The 18,053-nt window shown below is 45.8% G+C and overlaps 1 protein-coding gene across 2 annotated transcripts in view; it reads left to right on the forward strand.

Moving 5' to 3' along the window:
- The first annotated feature begins 12,604 nt into the window (after positions 1-12,604).
- The window catches only part of GRTP1 (growth hormone regulated TBC protein 1), a 44,784-nt gene continuing 39,335 nt past the window's right edge, over positions 12,605-18,053 (forward strand). For both annotated transcript variants that reach the window (XM_068418827.1, XM_068418834.1), the window contains exons 1-2: positions 12,605-12,795; positions 14,630-14,781. In XM_068418827.1, the coding sequence (XP_068274928.1) occupies positions 12,758-12,795; positions 14,630-14,781 (190 nt within the window). In that variant the 5' untranslated portion in view covers positions 12,605-12,757. The remainder of the gene's footprint in view (positions 12,796-14,629; positions 14,782-18,053) is intronic.

Raw genomic sequence — 18,053 nt, forward strand, 5'->3', positions numbered from 1 at the left:
GTTTAACTAAAGGTTAGGTGCTAAAACAGAAGTTGCAAGATATGCATCTTGCATGTCCTTATTATTAACATTTCAGCATTCGCAGCTTTGCTCTTTGCAAATATCTGCTGCAAATTTCTCAAATATTATTTGATGTTATTCCACTGGTTTTCAAAACCGTTTAGCGAGAAACGTTAAATGCAGTCTGGACCCGAACATCTGAAGACAGCCCTGTGGGTAAGGGAAGTGCAAGTGGCAAAAGCTAGTTATGCACAGAAGGATGTATTTACAAAAGATACTGAAGGGTGCTCAAGTGGGAAAACAGACCATTGAAAAAGCTAAAACCAGCCATTGATTCTTGTGTAAGTGTTACCTAATCATTATTTCTTCCCAGAAAACAGTCCGTCTAGCAGTCTCTTGTTTCATTACAAGTGTCCCCTTTGTGAGGACCCTTGACAGCAACTGTGAGGTTTTAAAGTACTGTTTGTTGTCACCACATAAGCTTGACTGCAAGGATCAGTGTTAGCCTTCTCCCCTGTGAATATGAATAGTATTGCCAGGGACACACTATCATTGCTGGGAAACACACCACCTTGCTAATCTGGCATTTGTTTCATACTAGAAGCTACACTGTGAACACCCCTCGTAGTAACCACACATCAGTACTCTAAAATGCAGTCACTGCAATCAAAAGAGCCACCAGTGTTTTTCCACACAGAGTAGGACAGAATCATAGACTCATAGAATCATTTAGGTTGGAAAAGACCCTTAAGATCATTGAGTCCAACCGTTAACCTAGCACTGACAAGTCTGCCACTAAACCATGTCCCTAAGCACCACATCTGCATGTCTTTTAAATACCTCCAGGGACGGTGACTCCACCACTTCCCTGGACAGCCTGTTCCAATGCTTGACAACCCTTTCAGTGAAGAAATTATTCCTGATATCCAATCCAAACCTCCTCTGGTGCAGCTTGAGGCCGTTTCCTCTCATCCTATCACTTGTTACTTGGGAGAAGAGACTAACACCCACCTTGCTACAACCTCCTTTCAGGTAGTTGTAGAGAGTGATAAGGTCTCCCCTGAGCCTCCTTTTCTCCAGAGTAAACAACCCCAGTTCCCTCAGTCGCTCCTCAGTCATGCTGTCAAATACTGATGGTGCGCTTTGAAAGGCTGAGTCCTCCCTAGAAGTGCCCTCCTTGCCTACCTTGCCTCCACAGGTGCCTCTGAGCAATAGATATGAAGCCCTAGTGGAATACAGCCGGTCCAACGGGGATGTGGTGGAGAGGCAACCTATATCAGAGGTCCCACCACAGTCAGAAAAACCTGACGGGCGTATAGCTACCTCCTCCACAAGGAAGAAGAGAAGAGTTTTAGTGGTTGGAGACTCCTTCCTAAAGGGATCTGAGGGCCCAATATGCAGAGCTGACCCCCATCACAGGGAGGTCTGCAGCCTGCCTGGAGCCCGAATCAGGGATATCACCAGGCAACTCCCCAACCTGGTGAAGGCCACAGAGTACTACCCCCTGCTGATCTTCCAGACAGGTGGGGAAGAAGCTGCATCCCGTAGTCTGAGGGGGATGAAGAAAGACTACAAGGCCCTAGGGCGGTTGGTGAAAGAGTCTGGAGCACAAGTTGTTTTCTCCTCCCTCCTTCCATTTTCAGGTGATGACGTTGTTTGGAATAGTAGGATTCTCTCTATTAACGCCTGGCTACGAGACTGGTGCTACAGGCAGGGCTTTGGGTTCTTTGATAATGGCTGGTTTTATAAGACAACAGGCGTGACAGTGATACATGGGAAAGGTTTATGTCGTAGGGGCAAAAGGGTTCTGGGACAGGAATTAGCAGGGCTCATTCGGAGAGCTTTAAACTAGATTCGAAGGGGGATGGGGTGGTAGCTGGGCTTGCACCACTGGGGCAACGCTCTAGTGTCGAGGTAGACCAGGAGGCCCCCCATCCCCCTGGGGTGAAATCAGGGGGTGAATCTGGGATGAAATCGGTGTGCCCAGCTCGCTCCCTGAAATGCCTGTACACCAATGCACGCAGCATGGGGAATAAGCAGGAGGAGTTAGAAATCCGTGTTCGGTCGGGGGGCTATGATCTAGTGGCAATTACAGAGACTTGGTGGGACGCCTCGCATGACTGGAATGTGGTCATGGATGGCTATGTCCTGTTCAGGAAAGACAGGCCGCTAAGGAGAGGTGGTGGAGTTGCTCTTTATGTGAGTGAGCAGCTAGAATGTATTGAGTTCTGTCCAGAGGCGGATCAGGAGCGAGTTGAGAGTTTGTGGGTGCGAATTAAGGGGCAGGCTGGCAGGGGTGATACTGTTGTGGGTGTCTATTACAGGCCACCGGATCAGGATGAGGAGGGTGATGAGGCCTTCTACAGGCAGCTGAGAGCAGTCTCGCAATTACAGGGCCTGGTTGTTGTGGGGGATTTCAACTACCCTGATATTTGCTGGGAGGCCTACTCAGCCAGCCATCCCCAGTCCAGGAGGTTCCTCCAGTGCGTTGATGATAACTTTCTGATGCAAATGGTGGATGAGCCAACTAGGAGAGGAGCGCTGCTGGATCTGATCCTCACTAACAAGGAGGGTCTGGTTGAAGAGGTGAAGGTTGAGAGCAGCCTTGGTTGTAGCGACCATGAGATGGTAGAGTTCAGGATGTCATGTGGCAGGAACAGAATAGCTAGCAGAATCACAACCCTGAACTTCAGGAGGGCCAACTTTGGCCTTTTCAAGCAATTGCTAGGGGAAATCCCATGGGACAGGGTACTAGAAGGTAAGGGGGCTCAAGATAGTTGGTTAGCATTCAAGGACTGCTTCTTCCGAGCTCAAGATCAGAGCATCCCAACAGGTAGGAAGTCAAGGAAGGGTACCAGGAGACCTGCATGGTTGAACAGGGAACTGCTGGGCAAACTCAAGTGGAAGAAGAGGGTGTACAGATCGTGGAAGGAGGGGCTGGCCACTTGGGAGGAATATAAGTCTGTTGTCAGAGGATGTAAGGAGGCAACTAGGAAAGCTAAGGCCTCCATGGAATTAAACCTTGCAAGAGAGGTCAAGGACAACAGAAAGGACTTCTTCAAATACATTGCAGGTAAAGCCAACACTAGAGGCAATGTAGGCCCACTGATGAATGAGGTGGGGGTCCTGGAGACAGAGGATAAAAAGAAGGCGGAGTTACTGAATGCCTTCTTTGCCTCTGTCTATACTGTTGGAGGCTGTCCTGAGGAGCCCCGGACCCCTGAGGCCTCAGAAGAAGTCAGGATAGAGGAGGAATCTGTCTTGGTTGATGAGGGCTGGGTCAGGGACCAATTAAGCAACCTGGATGTCCATAAATCCATGGGCCCTGATGGGATGCACCCGCGGGTGCTGAGGGAGCTGGCGGAAGTCATTGCTAGGCCACTCTCCATCATCTTTGCTAAGTCGTGGGCAACGGGAGAGGTGCCTGAGGACTGGAGGAAAGCGAATGTCACTCCAGTCTTCAAAAAGGGCAAGAAGGAGGACCCGGGTAACTATAGACCGGTCAGCCTCACCTCCATCCCTGGAAAGGTGATGGAGCAACTTGTTCTTGGTGCTGTCTCTAGGCACATCAAGGATAGGGGGATCATTAGGGGCACTCAGCATGGCTTCACCAAGGGGAAGTCTTGCTCAACCAACTTCATAGCCTTTTATGAGGATGTTACCCGGTGGATAGATGATGGTAAAGCTGTGGATGTGGTCTATCTCGATTTCAGTAAAGCGTTTGACACGGTCTCCCACAGCATCCTCGCAGCTAAACTGGGGAAGTGTGGTCTGGATGATCGGGTAGTGAGGAGGATTGTGAACTGGCTGAAGGAAAGAAGCCAGAGAGTAGTGGTCAGCGGGACAGAGTCCAGTTGGAGGTCTGTGTCTAGCGGAGTTCCGCAAGGGTCGGTTCTGGGACCAGTTCTATTCAATATATTCATTAATGACTTGGATGAGGGATTAGAGTGCACTGTCAGCAAGTTCGCTGATGACACCAAACTGGGAGGAGTGGCTGATGTGCCGGAAGGCTGCGCAGCCATTCAGAGGGACCTGGACAGGCTGGAGAGTTGGGCGGGGAGAAATTTAATGAAATATAACAAGGGCAAGTGTAGAGTCCTGCATCTGGGCAAGAACAACCCCATGTACCAGTACCAGTTGGGGACAGACCTGTTGGAGAGCAGCGTAGGGGAAAGGGACCTGGGGGTCCTAGTGGACAACAGGATGACCATGAGCCAGCAGTGTGCCCTTGTGGCCAAGAAGGCCAATGGCATCCTGGGGTGTATTAGAAGGGGTGTGGTCAGCAGGTCGAGAGAGGTTCTCCTCCCCCTCTACTCTGCCCTGGTGAGGCCGCATCTGGAGTATTGTGTCCAGTTCTGGGCCCCTCAGTTCAAGAAGGACAGGGAACTGCTAGAGAGAGTCCAGCGCAGAGCCACGAAGATGATTAAGGGAGTGGAACATCTCCCTTATGAGGAGAGGCTGAGGGAGCTGCGTCTCTTTAGCTTGGAGAAGAGGAGACTGAGGGGTGACCTCATTAATGTTTATAAATATGTAAAGGGCAAGTGTCATGAGGATGGAGCCAGGCTCTTCTCAGTGACATCCCTTGACAGGACAAGGGGCAATGGGTGCAAGCTGGAGCACAGGAGGTTCCACTTAAATTTGAGGAAAAACTTCTTTACGGTGAGGGTGACTGAACACTGGAACAGGCTGCCCAGAGAGGTTGTGGAGTCTCCTTCTCTGGAGACATTCAAAACCCGCCTGGACGCGTTCCTGTGTGATATGGTCTAGGCAATCCTGCCCCGGCAGGGCGATTGGACTAGATGATCTTTTGAGGTCCCTTCCAATCCCTAACATTCTGTGATTCTGTGATTCCAAGAGTCCTATTTGTGGAAACGCCCTATTTTCTTTTCTTTTCTGAAGGACTGGGTGGGTCTGAGGAAGTTCTCGGGCAGTTGTCCATCTTTCTGGTATCTAACCATTGGATTCTCACCCTGAGTGTAGGTGCTAGACTTGCAACTTTTCTGTGAGCTACATTTGATCCTGTGATGTGCAGGGGAAATACTCCATGGTGCTGTCAATATCCAATGCAGCAGCATTTTCTCTACTGGATGTAAGGCTGAACTTGCTTTGTCTCTACTTGAAGCTCCTTCATGTTTGGTTTCCCTGGCTACTCAAATGTGAAGCAAAATTGCAGCTCTACCTTCACATTTAAGACCTGGCCTGCTTTAACATATAGCCCCCAGCCTCTGTTTTTTGGTGACACAATCAAAAGACATGTCATGTGAGAGAAAGAACAGACACGTGTAATATATTTTGTGAGACTCAGCTGTCCTTTCAGGCAGGGACTGGACAATTCTGGCTAGAAGGAGTGCTAGAGCTCCCCAGCAGTGTTCCTGCTGGCTCAGCAACCCCCCATTGAGCCCTGGGAGGCCCCAGGCCTTGGGTGGACTTCAGAGTTGGGCACTGGAGCTGGAGAGAGAAATCACCTTTTTTTTTGCTTAGGTGAAGGCCTGAGTGGGAGTTTTTTGTGCTGTAGGAGAATCATCTCCTCTCCCTGAGTGATTCACTCGCTCTCTGGTCCTGTACTGCCAGATCTGTTTGAACCCCAGGGACTGGGACAGGCTGAAACAAAGGACTGAAAATTATTAAGAGAGGCATGATGAACACTCAGCCCCTTCCCTCCTACCCCAGTGACTTCTGCGGGATTGAATCTGAATATGTGGAGATATTCAAAACCCGCCTGGATGTGACCCTGTGCAATGTGCTCTAGGTGAACCTTCTTTGGCAGGGGGTTGGACTAGGTGATCTCCAGAGGTCCCTTCCAACCCTAACCATTCTGTGATTTTCTGATTCTTTCTTTGCTAAAAGTTGTTTCATTTACACAAACTAACCTGTTGCACACATATAAAGAACCATTCAATCCTGAAAGTCTGTAATTCTCTGCAAACTTTACACAGGGTATTTATGCTGCCATCAAAATGCAAAAAACTATGACGTCTGAGAGATATTTCCAGAACAGCATAGTTAAGAGAATTGCAGCTGGAATTACTTATAGACTCATTCTTTGGAATGCTAAATGGTTTCATCACATGTAGGTATCATGGGATGAATTTTAACTGAGTGGGGCAGAGCATCAGGGCCCCTATAGGGCATGTCCACAGCAGGCAAAACTGTAATGGTCAATTCTAAGTATTACTTATGTCTTTTGGTGGGTTGATTTGCATCTACATATGGATTATGTCTATGGTCCATTTTCTATCAACATCTAATAACAAGATGCTTGCACCTTTGCAATCATGTGAAAAAATGACTTTGCACAGATCAGGAAAGAAGATTATCATAAAGCTTACTTGACTGTGTTCAGAAGTTTATCAGTTGCTCATGGAGGACTGGTGGTGACAAGATGTCATGTAAAAGGAAATTATTATAAAAATAATACTATTGGAGTTTCTGAGAAGAAAATTCTTGAAAAATATGTTATTGAGAAGTATGAAAATACAGAAATACAAGGTATCTGTTGCAGAAGAAATATAAATGTGCAGCATGGTCATACACAATGATTGCTACGGCTCACTGGATAATAATGGCAAATTAAGTTGTATAACTTTCGTAAGTTCACACACAGCTAAAATAAAATTTCTCGGTCCAAAAAAGAGTCTGGTGTATTGTTGACATGTGAGCTACAGTTTCAACTGAAAAAAGAATCAAACTGCTGGCTGAGAACATAGTATTTTTGTAATCACTTACTCAGTAAACCATGGAAATACCAAAATGTTGCTGATAGTTTTCAGTGCTATGCATCCTTCCTCAATTTGATTACTTTAAGACAGGAAAGGACAATATCAGAAATACCTGAAATATAAAGAGGAAATTTAAATTAAATAATTTCAATTTTGACATTGTATCAGCTAGTGATAGTATCAGTGTTTGGGGGTCATTTATCTGCAAACTAACACAAAATGAGAATTGAATTTTTCGTCCAGTATTAGTCACATGATATCATCTGTAACCTGACAAAGTAAGCCAGAGAGAAGTCATAATTTGGTCCTAGATGTTGCAATCCAAGTTTCTAACCTTTCAAAGGAATTTAAAAGTAACATGATACTTCAGGCAATACCTTGATTACATGTAAATACTGATGAATATCTCTACAGCCTGTAGGGTTGCTATAACCCTGCGGTTGAAAGAAGTTTCAGCCACTCTTGCTGTCAAACCCAAGTTTGGGTTTTCACGAAACTTGTTATTTTTCTTTCAGCCTCTAAGTTTGAAAAATGTGTAAAGAATAAACATGCAGAAAGCTACAGTGAAGAACAACCTCCTTGGGAGCACGTTAGCTATGCAGAGTTCAATGCTCCAAAGGTGGGAACTTACAAAAAGGGAATTTGCTGATCTGACCTAAACTCAGTGCCCTTGTACCTATGCATTATGAAATAGTATTTAATTACAGAAACTTAAGATTATCTGTGCTCCTGGAAAACTCCTGCCTTATTGCATGTAAGGAATGGATGTCTCTTCCTGAATGGATAGCTACACCTTCTTCTTTTTACACCAAACTCTGTTATTACTTTAAGGGGTTTTTTTCTTAATGAGTGATTTTTAGAGAAACCCTTAACAGCACAGAGACAATTAAGTGAAATAGCTAGTTATTCACAGCTAACACTATGTATTTACATGAAATGATTGTATTTAAATACCTGTATTGACACCTCTGCCTGCTCCTTATGGAATAGGACACTGACTTGAGACGATTGAAATGAGAGCCCTTGCAGAAGTCCTAACGCAGAGGCAACTGAAGGGCAGAAGGTTTGCCTTCACATTTCCCAACTAGGACCAAATGTAAAATCATAGTAGACAGCCAGAGAACATCCAGGTTAAACCCTGTCCCTAATCAGTAGATCTTGCAGCTGCCAGATTTGCTAGGCATGATATCTTCACAAATAAAGACAAGAAAGAAAAAGGGGATGGGGGAAGTAAGGACTTAATAATCTCCAATCTCATCTGTCATCTCTCCCTGCAAAATTTCAAAGTTCAGTTATAAGCCTGGAAAGTAAACATCATCAGCATCAATTTAAAGTGCTTTCAGCATACCCCTCGTGATCTTTCAAGTAGATAAGGAAAAACAAAACAAACAAAACAAAGCCATTTAGAAAATACTTCATTTTTTCAGTTGAAATAATAAACATGTTTTACAAAGTTGCAGCCTGACCTAAGCTAGATTCATCAAGTAATTAGCCATTATGAACCTCTCTTTTGGTTTACTCCATTCCATACTTTTGAGTTACTGGTTTGTGATAGACACTGACCTTTTTCTAAGGACATCCTTGTCCCTTTCTTAGGAACCCTTCCTGCTAATAATGTTCAAGTATTTGTTCCATATCACTTCTGACATATATTTGCTGTGTTTTTCACACCAAGGACACTACCATATCATTTCTCTTTCCCTGCTGTTTCTAGTATTGTCACTTAAAGCCTTGAGCCTTCTTCTCTGACACAGCTGGAGGATGGCAGCTGAGTGCAAAAACCTTTCTGCAGAGATTTCCATGGGTAATGTTGATTCTCCACGCAGCTGCAGTGGTATGTGGCAAGCTTTAGAGCTCCTTTTTGTAGTTGCTCATATCAGTATGCTTTGACTCCGGGGGCCACAGTCATGCTGAGAGTAATCAAAATACTGGCACTTCCCAGACTACAGATGGGTTTGTAACTTGTCCTACCAGCTAGTAACCTTCACAGACATGAAGCTGTGAAGCCTTCAGGGAACAGGAAATTAATTTTTTTAAATATGTTTCTGTCCTTGCTACATAGTCTATTTTAAAGTTCAGTGACTGCTGTTGGAACCATTCACGTGAACAGGTTTAATCAGGCCCGCAGACTACAATTATGTCAGCATGACACAATTTTCTGGGACAAAAATATGGAGCAAGTTCAGCATTTCATTATCCATCAGGAGCCTCAACCCATACGTAGGCTGAAGGTTGACTAAACTTGGTAGGTAGCTGGTTGTAACAGGAACCAAAGGTGTCTAGATGTGATGGTGGCACTCCTTCACCTCATTAGCTGGATGAGTTGTCTAGTCCTGGAGCACATTGTACCTAGGTTAGAATATACACTTGCAGTGATTTTTTTATATATATATATATGTGTTTACTTCTTACTGGATATTTTATATTACTGGATATATATTACTGGATATTCTATACTGCCAAATCTGCTTAATCTAAACTGTTTTCTCCAAGTATGGAGTAGCAGATTTTTTTCAGGTCATGGGAAAGTAGCTCAAGCCAAATGGATGCAGAGTAGAGCTCCAACAAAGCAGGGTACGCTTGCTTGGCATGGTTTACTAAGTACAGACACAAAGATTAGTGGCTGTATGACAAACCACCCAAGCTAGGGAAGCCACATATGCCGTGGAAATTTCATCACTTACTTGGGATACTACAACACCCAGTCACTAGCAAGAGTTATTTTTTTATCTCTTCTCCAGTGCTGCTGCATTCATGTTTTCTAAACAGGGGCTATTAACCGTTTTGTGAGTAGTTAGGGGTTTTTTAAAACTGTCTGGATCTGGAAAAGCAGAGCTGCTAGCTTTGCTGGGAATGGTGTTTCTCACTGGTATTTCTCAGTTAACAGACTCACCCGTGCTGTTTTAAAAATAGTAGGCACACTATATCCACACACACCTTCTATACCCACACATACCTTATCCCTTTCTTGGTCCTATTGCACTTTGCTTTCCCCTAACAGTTTCTTTCATTGACCTTGCTGCAGCCAGTGAAAAGAACCTTGGGCAAGAAAACTGACACATTTGTGATACACAAAATAATAAAGATATTTCTTCTGTTCTCGGACAGATGAAGAACCCTTATGGTCCTCACAGGCAGCCAAGGAAACACTTCCAGGCACAAATATTATCAAAGGCTTTCTCCTAATGCTCCTTCCCTAGTTCTGGCCTAAAAGTAACAACAGGCTCGGGAGTGGTATGTGAGGAGCTGGACCATGTTTCAGTGCTGCTGATATGCCAAGCACACGTGGCATAGTGCACATTTCACAGCTCTGGGAAGCAAAAAGCCACCCCAGACTAATTCCTGATAAGGCTGAAACTTTTGCTGGTATTGTTATTTAACAACTGCTCTGCAAGCACAAGTAGGGGAGCCTTCCTCACTAAAATACAGGGTATAAGACAAGCGAAGCTTTGAATGCCTCAGCCTGTGAAACACTTGTCTTCTGCCTTCATCTGCCTTTGCAGGGAACATGTCTAAATGCCTGCCCTTAAAGGGAAGTCACTATTTTAAGGCCTTACTCTGGCGGCAGCGGGATGGGAATTTCTACCAAACACATTCACCATAATGTAAAAACGTCAGGGATAAGGTTCAAATGCAAAAGGGGAAAAAAATTACATGAGGTGTGTTTCCCTTGTGCCAGGTGGTAGGCGTGAAGGCTGTGAGCTTCACTGGTCTGAACGTCACCTAACCCTGCTCTCCCGCACTCTGCCACTGCCACTAACTCCTTCAGAAGTAAAGGATCAAAAGTAAATAGTATCTTTTTCTGCTGATCACAACACCAAGCACATGCAGTTTTCAGACTCGAGGGTTTATGCCTTAGTTTCTTTGAATGCCTTTGAAAGCAGCATGATATAATCTGCCCAGAAGAGAGCAGCACTGATACCCTGTGAAGGACAACCAAGATATTATCTGTTGCCAGACAGTAGGCTGGTTCATACTATCAGCCACGATATGGGGATCCAATTATTGCACAGAAATTTAGGAATTATTTCTATTAATTGATTAACATTCTAAGTAGGTTCCTTAACAGGAGTTACATGAAGTTTCTTAATAGGAGACTTTGTGTGAAACAGGCATAAATCTGACTGAATCACTAAGTTGCTATGCTTGTTTTAGAGCAACAGAAACTGTATATAATATTCAAGGCTTGCTGACAGTAAAAATGTACTGTGGTATACACAAGGCTGCCCCTGATGCACTGCAGATGTACCCTTAATTAATCACAAAAACAATCTACTGTTTGCAGGGAGCTTTTGACAGATCCATTTTAAAAGGAACATGCACCAAAGAGCCTGACCTTGTCAGGTGAAATATAAACCTGCTGCCAAATGAGCCTGTGGCTTCAGGATCTGGGGGAGAAGGGGGTATTCTGCCTAACTGAGGCTTCCTTCTTCTCTTCCGTGGGACAGCATCACCGCCTCCTATTCACAGCTCTGCCAAGGATTTTCTGCGCGACTTTGACCAAGTCACTGGGGCAGAGCTGTTTGCAGAGCGTGCCTCTGCCTACACTCTGCCAAGGCAACGCTGGCGGGATGTCAAAGCACAGGCTTGGCACAGGCACCGGCCAGCTCTCCCTGGGCTGGTTTGTAATCAGGTTCCAGTCCTGCCAGTACCTGAGCGTGTTCGTGACGCCGCACAGTAATTTGAGCGGGACCACCCTCCTGCAAGAGAAGCCCAATGCCTGCTGAAGCACAGAATTTTCCAACAACAAAAAAAGATTACTATGTTTTGCTGAACAATCATGAACTTTTACAACCCTGTGATGGCAGTTAAACCAAGTACAAATCTCTGTGTTTTTTCCCTGCCATTGGAGCCGAACTACTTCCCCATTTCTGTGTGGGTGATTGCCTTTGATCCTGCAGAGAGGAGGCAGCTTTCTCGAGGAGTGTGCTGGGAGGGAGCAACTGTTGATCTCCCTTGTGAAATCCCATCTGTTGTCTTCAGCAACTCTTACTCTCTGGCTGAACGAGATAATGTTGCTCTGGCAGTAGCTGTAATTTTCCAAGCGCTTTGCTGGGTGCAAAGTCAGAACTTGATTCAAAAAGGACAAGCAGGGATACAATTTCTCTCTCACTGTTCTGTTACACAGTGTATTATGAATTAGGCTGCTGGCAGTCAGGTAGGGCAGAGTCCGTGTGGGTTTCAGGGTTTGTTCGACACCTCTGAAGACGAAGAGCTACATGCTAATGTTAAATGCTGGTTCTGCAAATGGGGAAGCCTTTTTTGGGTATTATTTTGGGTATTATTACTCGACGTTTTTGACAACCTGCTATTTATTATTTAAATCGTATTTAAATGATTGTTAGTTTATGGTGGAAACTAGGTCATCAGAAGCTAAAGTTGGTAATATTTCAACGTAACAAAACATTGACTTTAATGAATTATTTGTGGAAATTAACTGGAACAGTGCGAGGGTTTGGGAGAAAAAAGCCCAAACCAACCAACTGAGTTTAAATACTAATACAACCACCTCTTCTCGCCGGTTATGGGGAAATGCCTTTGGTTTGAAGGGCCACACCTGAAGCCACTCTCACCCTATGTTAGTGAGACAATCCCTTCCAGCTAAAATAGTTGAATTTTTCCCGACACGCGACAGAAATGTGAAATACACAAATCTAAGGCAGTATCAGAACAGATCAACATCTATTTGCCGCCGAGGAGCCCGGCCCCCCCCAGGCCCCCTCGCCCGGCGGCGCAGAGCGGAGCGGGGGCCGCGCAGGTTAGGCGGAGCCGCAGGGGCGGGGGGGGGACAGGCGGTGAGGCCGCCCCGCCGCCGCCCGGCCCCGCGGGCGCGGAGCTGCCCTGCCCGGCTCCCGGCCCCTGGCATGGGAGGCGGGACCCGGCGGCCGCCCCCGCCCCTCGGAGGGCGGCAGGAGAGTTGGAGTCGGGAGCCGCTCCGTATGGGGCTGCGGCCGCGGCGCTGCGCGGCCTGAGGAGAGCCCACCCCGCGGCCCAGGTGCCGCGCTCCCCGCCGGGGGGAGGCCGAGCGCGGACGGCCGATGGAGAGGCGAGAGGACGGGCGGGACTGGGCGTACAGGTAGGGCTGCTGGTGGCGGCGCTTCGCTTCCCCCGCCCCGGGCCTGGGAAGGTGGGGGGGGGGGAGCCTGGCAGCGGCCCCCGGAGGATCCGGCGTGCCCACCCCCCACCCGGGACCGACCGCGGCCGCCTGCCCGCTCCCACCTGGGCTCTCCCGGGGCAGGGGGTGGGGTCACGTTTAAAAATATCGCTTTTACAACTTTATTGTGAACCTGCAGCGCTCTGGCTGAGGCGGGGGGAGCGGGCCGGGGGCGATGACTCTCAGCCTCGCGGGGAGTTTGGGTTTTTTGGTAGTCCCTTAAAATAGCCTTTTCCCCTGCTAGTATCTTGCCGAGAAACGCGAAGGGCTGGGGCAGAGAGGGGCCGTGGAGGAGGGTGAATTTGGAGCCGGTTAACCCAGGGAGAGCGAAATGTCCCCCCCAGCGCGCTGGGGGTTGTGAGGGGGCGGCGGGGGCAGAGGCCTCCCCCCGGGGGGAGAGCCCCGGCACACGATGGGGCTGGTCGCGCAAGGGCACCCAGGAGTAATGATAACCTTCACTGCCTGGGGGCAGGTTAGGGAGGGTAACTTCCTTAAAACCGTACTTCCCCACTCGGTATTTTCCCTTTCTGCCTCAGGAATGGAGTCGAGCATGAAATTAATCTGGACTTACTGCCTCGACAGTCGTAGTCATAAATACGAGATGTGTGTTCTTGCAGGCGTTAGGGTTTTTTGAGCGTCCTCACGTTCAGTGTCCTCAGAGAAACCTGTATCAGGGGTTTTGGTAGTGTTTACACATGTGTTTTTGGTGTCAAATTTGAGGAGTACATGAATACAAGGAAGACGCTTCTAACTGCCGATTAGGTAATACCAATTTCAGGTCTGAGTATTAAAATGTTCCTCTTCTGATTCATGCTTTACTACCCGTGACAGTCCTGTGAGCCAGAGTTTACCCAAGGCTGTGCCGGTGCCGCTCCATGGGCAAACTCCTTCTCCATCAATGAAATGGGCAGTGGTTTTGGAAGTTGAGCCTCGATGTCTGCCTTGCAAACTTTTCTGCATGGACAGACCCCTCTGCCTGTTTAACTTCCACAAAGCCTGTGAGTGCTCTGTACTCAGGTGATAATTGGCAGGTATAAAGCGCCCTGGGAAGTTGCCGTAAATCTAGTTTAGCGAGGTGACTTGATATATCAAGCTAGAACAGACTCAGACTTGCAGTTTGGAAACTCCATCAGTGCTGTGCTGCCCAAGATAGTGTGACGTAACATTGAAAAATTGTTAAAGATAATAAAATAAGCATTTTTGATGCTACATATGAAGAAGGTTGACATAAGGATTTGTGTTTTTTTTTCCAAACCATATACTTTCATGAGATAATTTCAGAAATAGGCCCTCCTAAAAATAATCTTTGTAACTTGTTCTTTTTGTTGACATTTTTCTGTGCAGGACTGTGTGGAAAGTGAGTTCAGGCCATATTTGAGCTGTTGTGCTATACCTTCATACTTTTCGACTGTTTGTATTGTGGAGAAAAACACCTCCCAGACTTCTGTGTGCTCACAACTTGGGTCAATTTTGCACACAATGGATTCTTTGCTCTAAAAACTCCTTACTTCTAAAAGTAGTGAAATCTGTAAAACTGACTGAACAGTGCATCTTTGAATTCATTTACTTAAACAGCTTTGATATGAGAAATGGAGTGTAACAGTTTGTGTAAAGTAGGTTTTTGTTGGGAGGAGGGAGTTTTGGGCTGCCTTTAGACATAGCAACTGGAAGTTATTTAAAGCATACGTGCATATATTTTTTTTTCAGCTGTAGGTATGTAGAAACATTTGTACAAGAATTCTTTTTTATTTTGTAGAGTTGATCCATATGGGTTTGAAAGGCCAGAAGACTTTGATTATGCATCCTATGAAGCATTCTTTTCCAGGTACCTAGTGGTACTCACTAGAAGAGCAATAAAATGGTCCAAGCTCCTAAAGGGGAATAACAGTATACGGAAGAGTTTAAAAGGTGAGCTGTATGTCTCTTTGTAGGTAAAAGTGCGTTATGTTGGAACCAATATAAATCGTATTAAATTGGTTTGCATTTTTGAATGTTAGATACTATTTTTGTCTTCAAATGAAAAACAGTAGTATAAACAGTAATAATAAATAATCAAGCATGCTGTTGTTGGGGGAATCATTGATTTGATTTAAAGCTTACAAAGGAGTAATCCTTCTTTGGCATATGCTATAATATCTTATTACATCTGTAACCCAGAGGTTATGGCCATGGGCACTTCAAGATGCCGTTTTTCAGCTGTTTGTTGTATTGTACTCTGCTCTGTGCTCTCTAAAAAGACATGAGTTTATGTAGAAGACACTGTCTTGAACCCCAGGGGTCAGGATATTAGGGCTCTCAGTTGCTGACTCTGACAGTTTTTTAGATGGCTGAGGTTTTCTAGCTCTCTGTGTCCTCCTTTTGTAAAATGACATTCACCTCACCACTAAAAAGGTGTGTACTAAGAACTGATGCTAAATGCCTTATGAAGTGAAGAAAGTAAAATTAATGCAGGAGCTAATGCAACACTGGATAAAATGCTGATGGAACTGTTAATGGCTGCTTCAAAAACCAAGAAACCTCTAGTAATGTTTTATCTTGGAAGAGAGGCAGGGAGAAATAAAGGGAGTGAGTCAGAAGGTGGCAGAAAATCCTGTGAGACTAAAGGGTGGGGTTTTTTCCTCCCAGTCTTTCTCTGGGTTATTTTTTCATATACGCATCTAAATTTTCCTCTTTGCCCTTAATGATGCTATTCAGCTTGCTTTCTCTTGGGAGTCTTTCGGAGCTGGGCACAGTTCTCTAGTATGTTAAAGAAAAAGTGAGTAAAACTTTAGCAAAAAAAAAAAGCAAAAGTTCATCAGACACTCACTGTAACGTAGCTGAATATTTAGAGCTGTGCTGCAGGTGCAGACTTTGACTGCTAGTTCTGGTGGTTTTGTTGGTTTGGGGTGGTTTTTTTTTTTCTTGGCACCAAGAATGGCATGATAACTAGTGAGACATTTTAAGTATAACAGTGTATTTAGTGTATGGATGTCTGTTTTAAGGCTGAGGAATCCCAGAAAATGTAGGTTTAAGCTATAGCTGCTAGATCATATGCTGCTAACTCGCAAGTAGCTACTTCTACTTTCTTCTTTTTCTTCCAAGTGTAAAGAAGCTTTTGTTTAGGGTGTCAAGTTTGACTATAGCAGTAACTGTGGTATATTGAATTAGTGAGGATTTTGAGATTCTGCAGAATTTAGTCTTCTAGTTGTTGTGGAAAAATAATCTCAGGTTTTAATTAATCTCCTTCTTCTCTTAAAATGTGTGAACTGTGACGGTGGCAGCTTGTAGCAATTTCTGTGAGTTCGTTACATTTCTCTTCCTTTGTGTAGCCCGTTCCAGCATTGTAGACACAGAATGCTACTGTGATACAGCGTGAATGCATTTGGTCTTATTTCAGAGCCAAAACTTTGACCAAATCTCTCAACTTGTCCACCAGGCTTCAGTACTGATGGTCATGCTGCTCCACTAGCCATGTAACGGCACTAACCATTCATGTGGTGTTGATTGTCCCTAACGGGCTACTGTTTGTGAAAAATGAGATACCATAAATGCACTGAGTAGACACAGGCAATGGCTCTTGACTGTAGCAAGCCCTTCCAGGCTGGTGCATCATCTTTGATGTTACTAACTTTTGCTAAAGACACTTGAATTTGTAGACTATGCGTTCTCATGTATATATGTAATTCTAAGGAGAGTGACTGGAATAAATAATGTTGAGGAAATGTAGCCTGAGTGTAAATGCAAAGTTGTTACAATAAGCCTCCCTCATTATCGTCAACTGATACCTCAGAAGAGGAGAGCAACAGGTTAACCTGTACAATTACTGATTTTTAAATACTTCCCTTCTTCTGTCAGTATTAAGATTGAAGTCTGCGGTGTATGCACTTAGAATTGCGTAAGCAGTTGGTTAGGTGTGTGCTTTATCCTGCAAGATATCAATCTGGCCACTGCAGTAAAAGATAATAAGAAGTGTTTTTATAAATACATACACAACAAAAGGAGATCAAGGGAATACCTCCATTCTTTATTGAATGTGGGGGGGAATATTGTGACTAGGGATGAGGAAAATGCTGAGGTGCTTAATACCTTTTTTGCCTCAGTTTTTCACAGTAAGACCGGTTATCCTCAGGGCAACTGCCCCCCTGAGCCAGTAGACAGGGACGGGGAGCAGAATAGACCCCGTATAGTTCAGGACAAAGTAGTGACTTGCTGTGCTGCTTGGACGCTCACAAGTCTATGGGATCAGACGGTACCACCCAAGGGTACTGAGGGAGCTGGCGGAAAAGCTTGCTAAGCCGCTCTCCATTTTTTATTATCAGTCCTGGCTAACCAGGGAGGTCCCAGATGACTGGAGGCTGGCCAATGTGATGCCCATCCATAAGAAGGGCTGGAAGGAGGATCCCAGGAACTACAGGCCTGTCAGCTTGACCTCGGTGCCCGGCAAGGTCATGGAACAGATCATCTTGAGTGCGATTACACAGCACATACAGGACAACCAGGGGATCAGGCCCAGTCAGCATGGGCTTAGGAGAGGCAGGTCCTGCCTCACCTACTTGATCTCTTTTTATGACCAGGTGACCCACCCAGTGGATGAGGGAAAGGCTGTGGATGTAGTATACTTGGACTTCAGCAAAGCCTTTGATACTGTCTCCCACGGCATTCTCCTGGATAAGCTGGCAGCCCACGGCTTGGACAGGTGCACTCTTCGCTGGGTTAAGGACTGGCTGGATGGCCGGGCCCAGAGAGTGGTGGTGAACGGTACCACATCTAGTTGGCAGCCAGTCACTAGTGGTGTCCCCCAGGGCTCAGTCTTGGGGTCAGTACTGTTTAATATCTTTATTGATGATCTGGACGAGGGGATTGAGTGCACCCTTAGGAAGTTTGCAGATGACACCAAGCTGGGTGGGAGTGTTGATCTGCCTGAGGGTAGGAAGGCTCTGAAGAGAGATCTGGACAGGTTAGATAGATGGGCTGAGACCAATGGCATAAAGTTCAATAAGACCAAGTGCCGGGTCCTATGCTTGGGGCACAACAACCCCATGCAACGCTACAGGCTTGGGGAAAAGTGGCTGGAAAGCGGCCTGGTGGAAAAGGACCTGGGGGTGTTGGTCGATGGTCAGCTGAACACGAGCCAGCAGTGTGCCCAGGTGGCCAAGGTGGCCAACAGCATCCTGGCGTGTATCAGGAATAGTGTGGCCAGC

This window comes from Nyctibius grandis, chromosome 2, assembly GCF_013368605.1.
Source record: "Nyctibius grandis isolate bNycGra1 chromosome 2, bNycGra1.pri, whole genome shotgun sequence".
Taxonomy (NCBI): domain Eukaryota; kingdom Metazoa; phylum Chordata; class Aves; order Nyctibiiformes; family Nyctibiidae; genus Nyctibius; species Nyctibius grandis.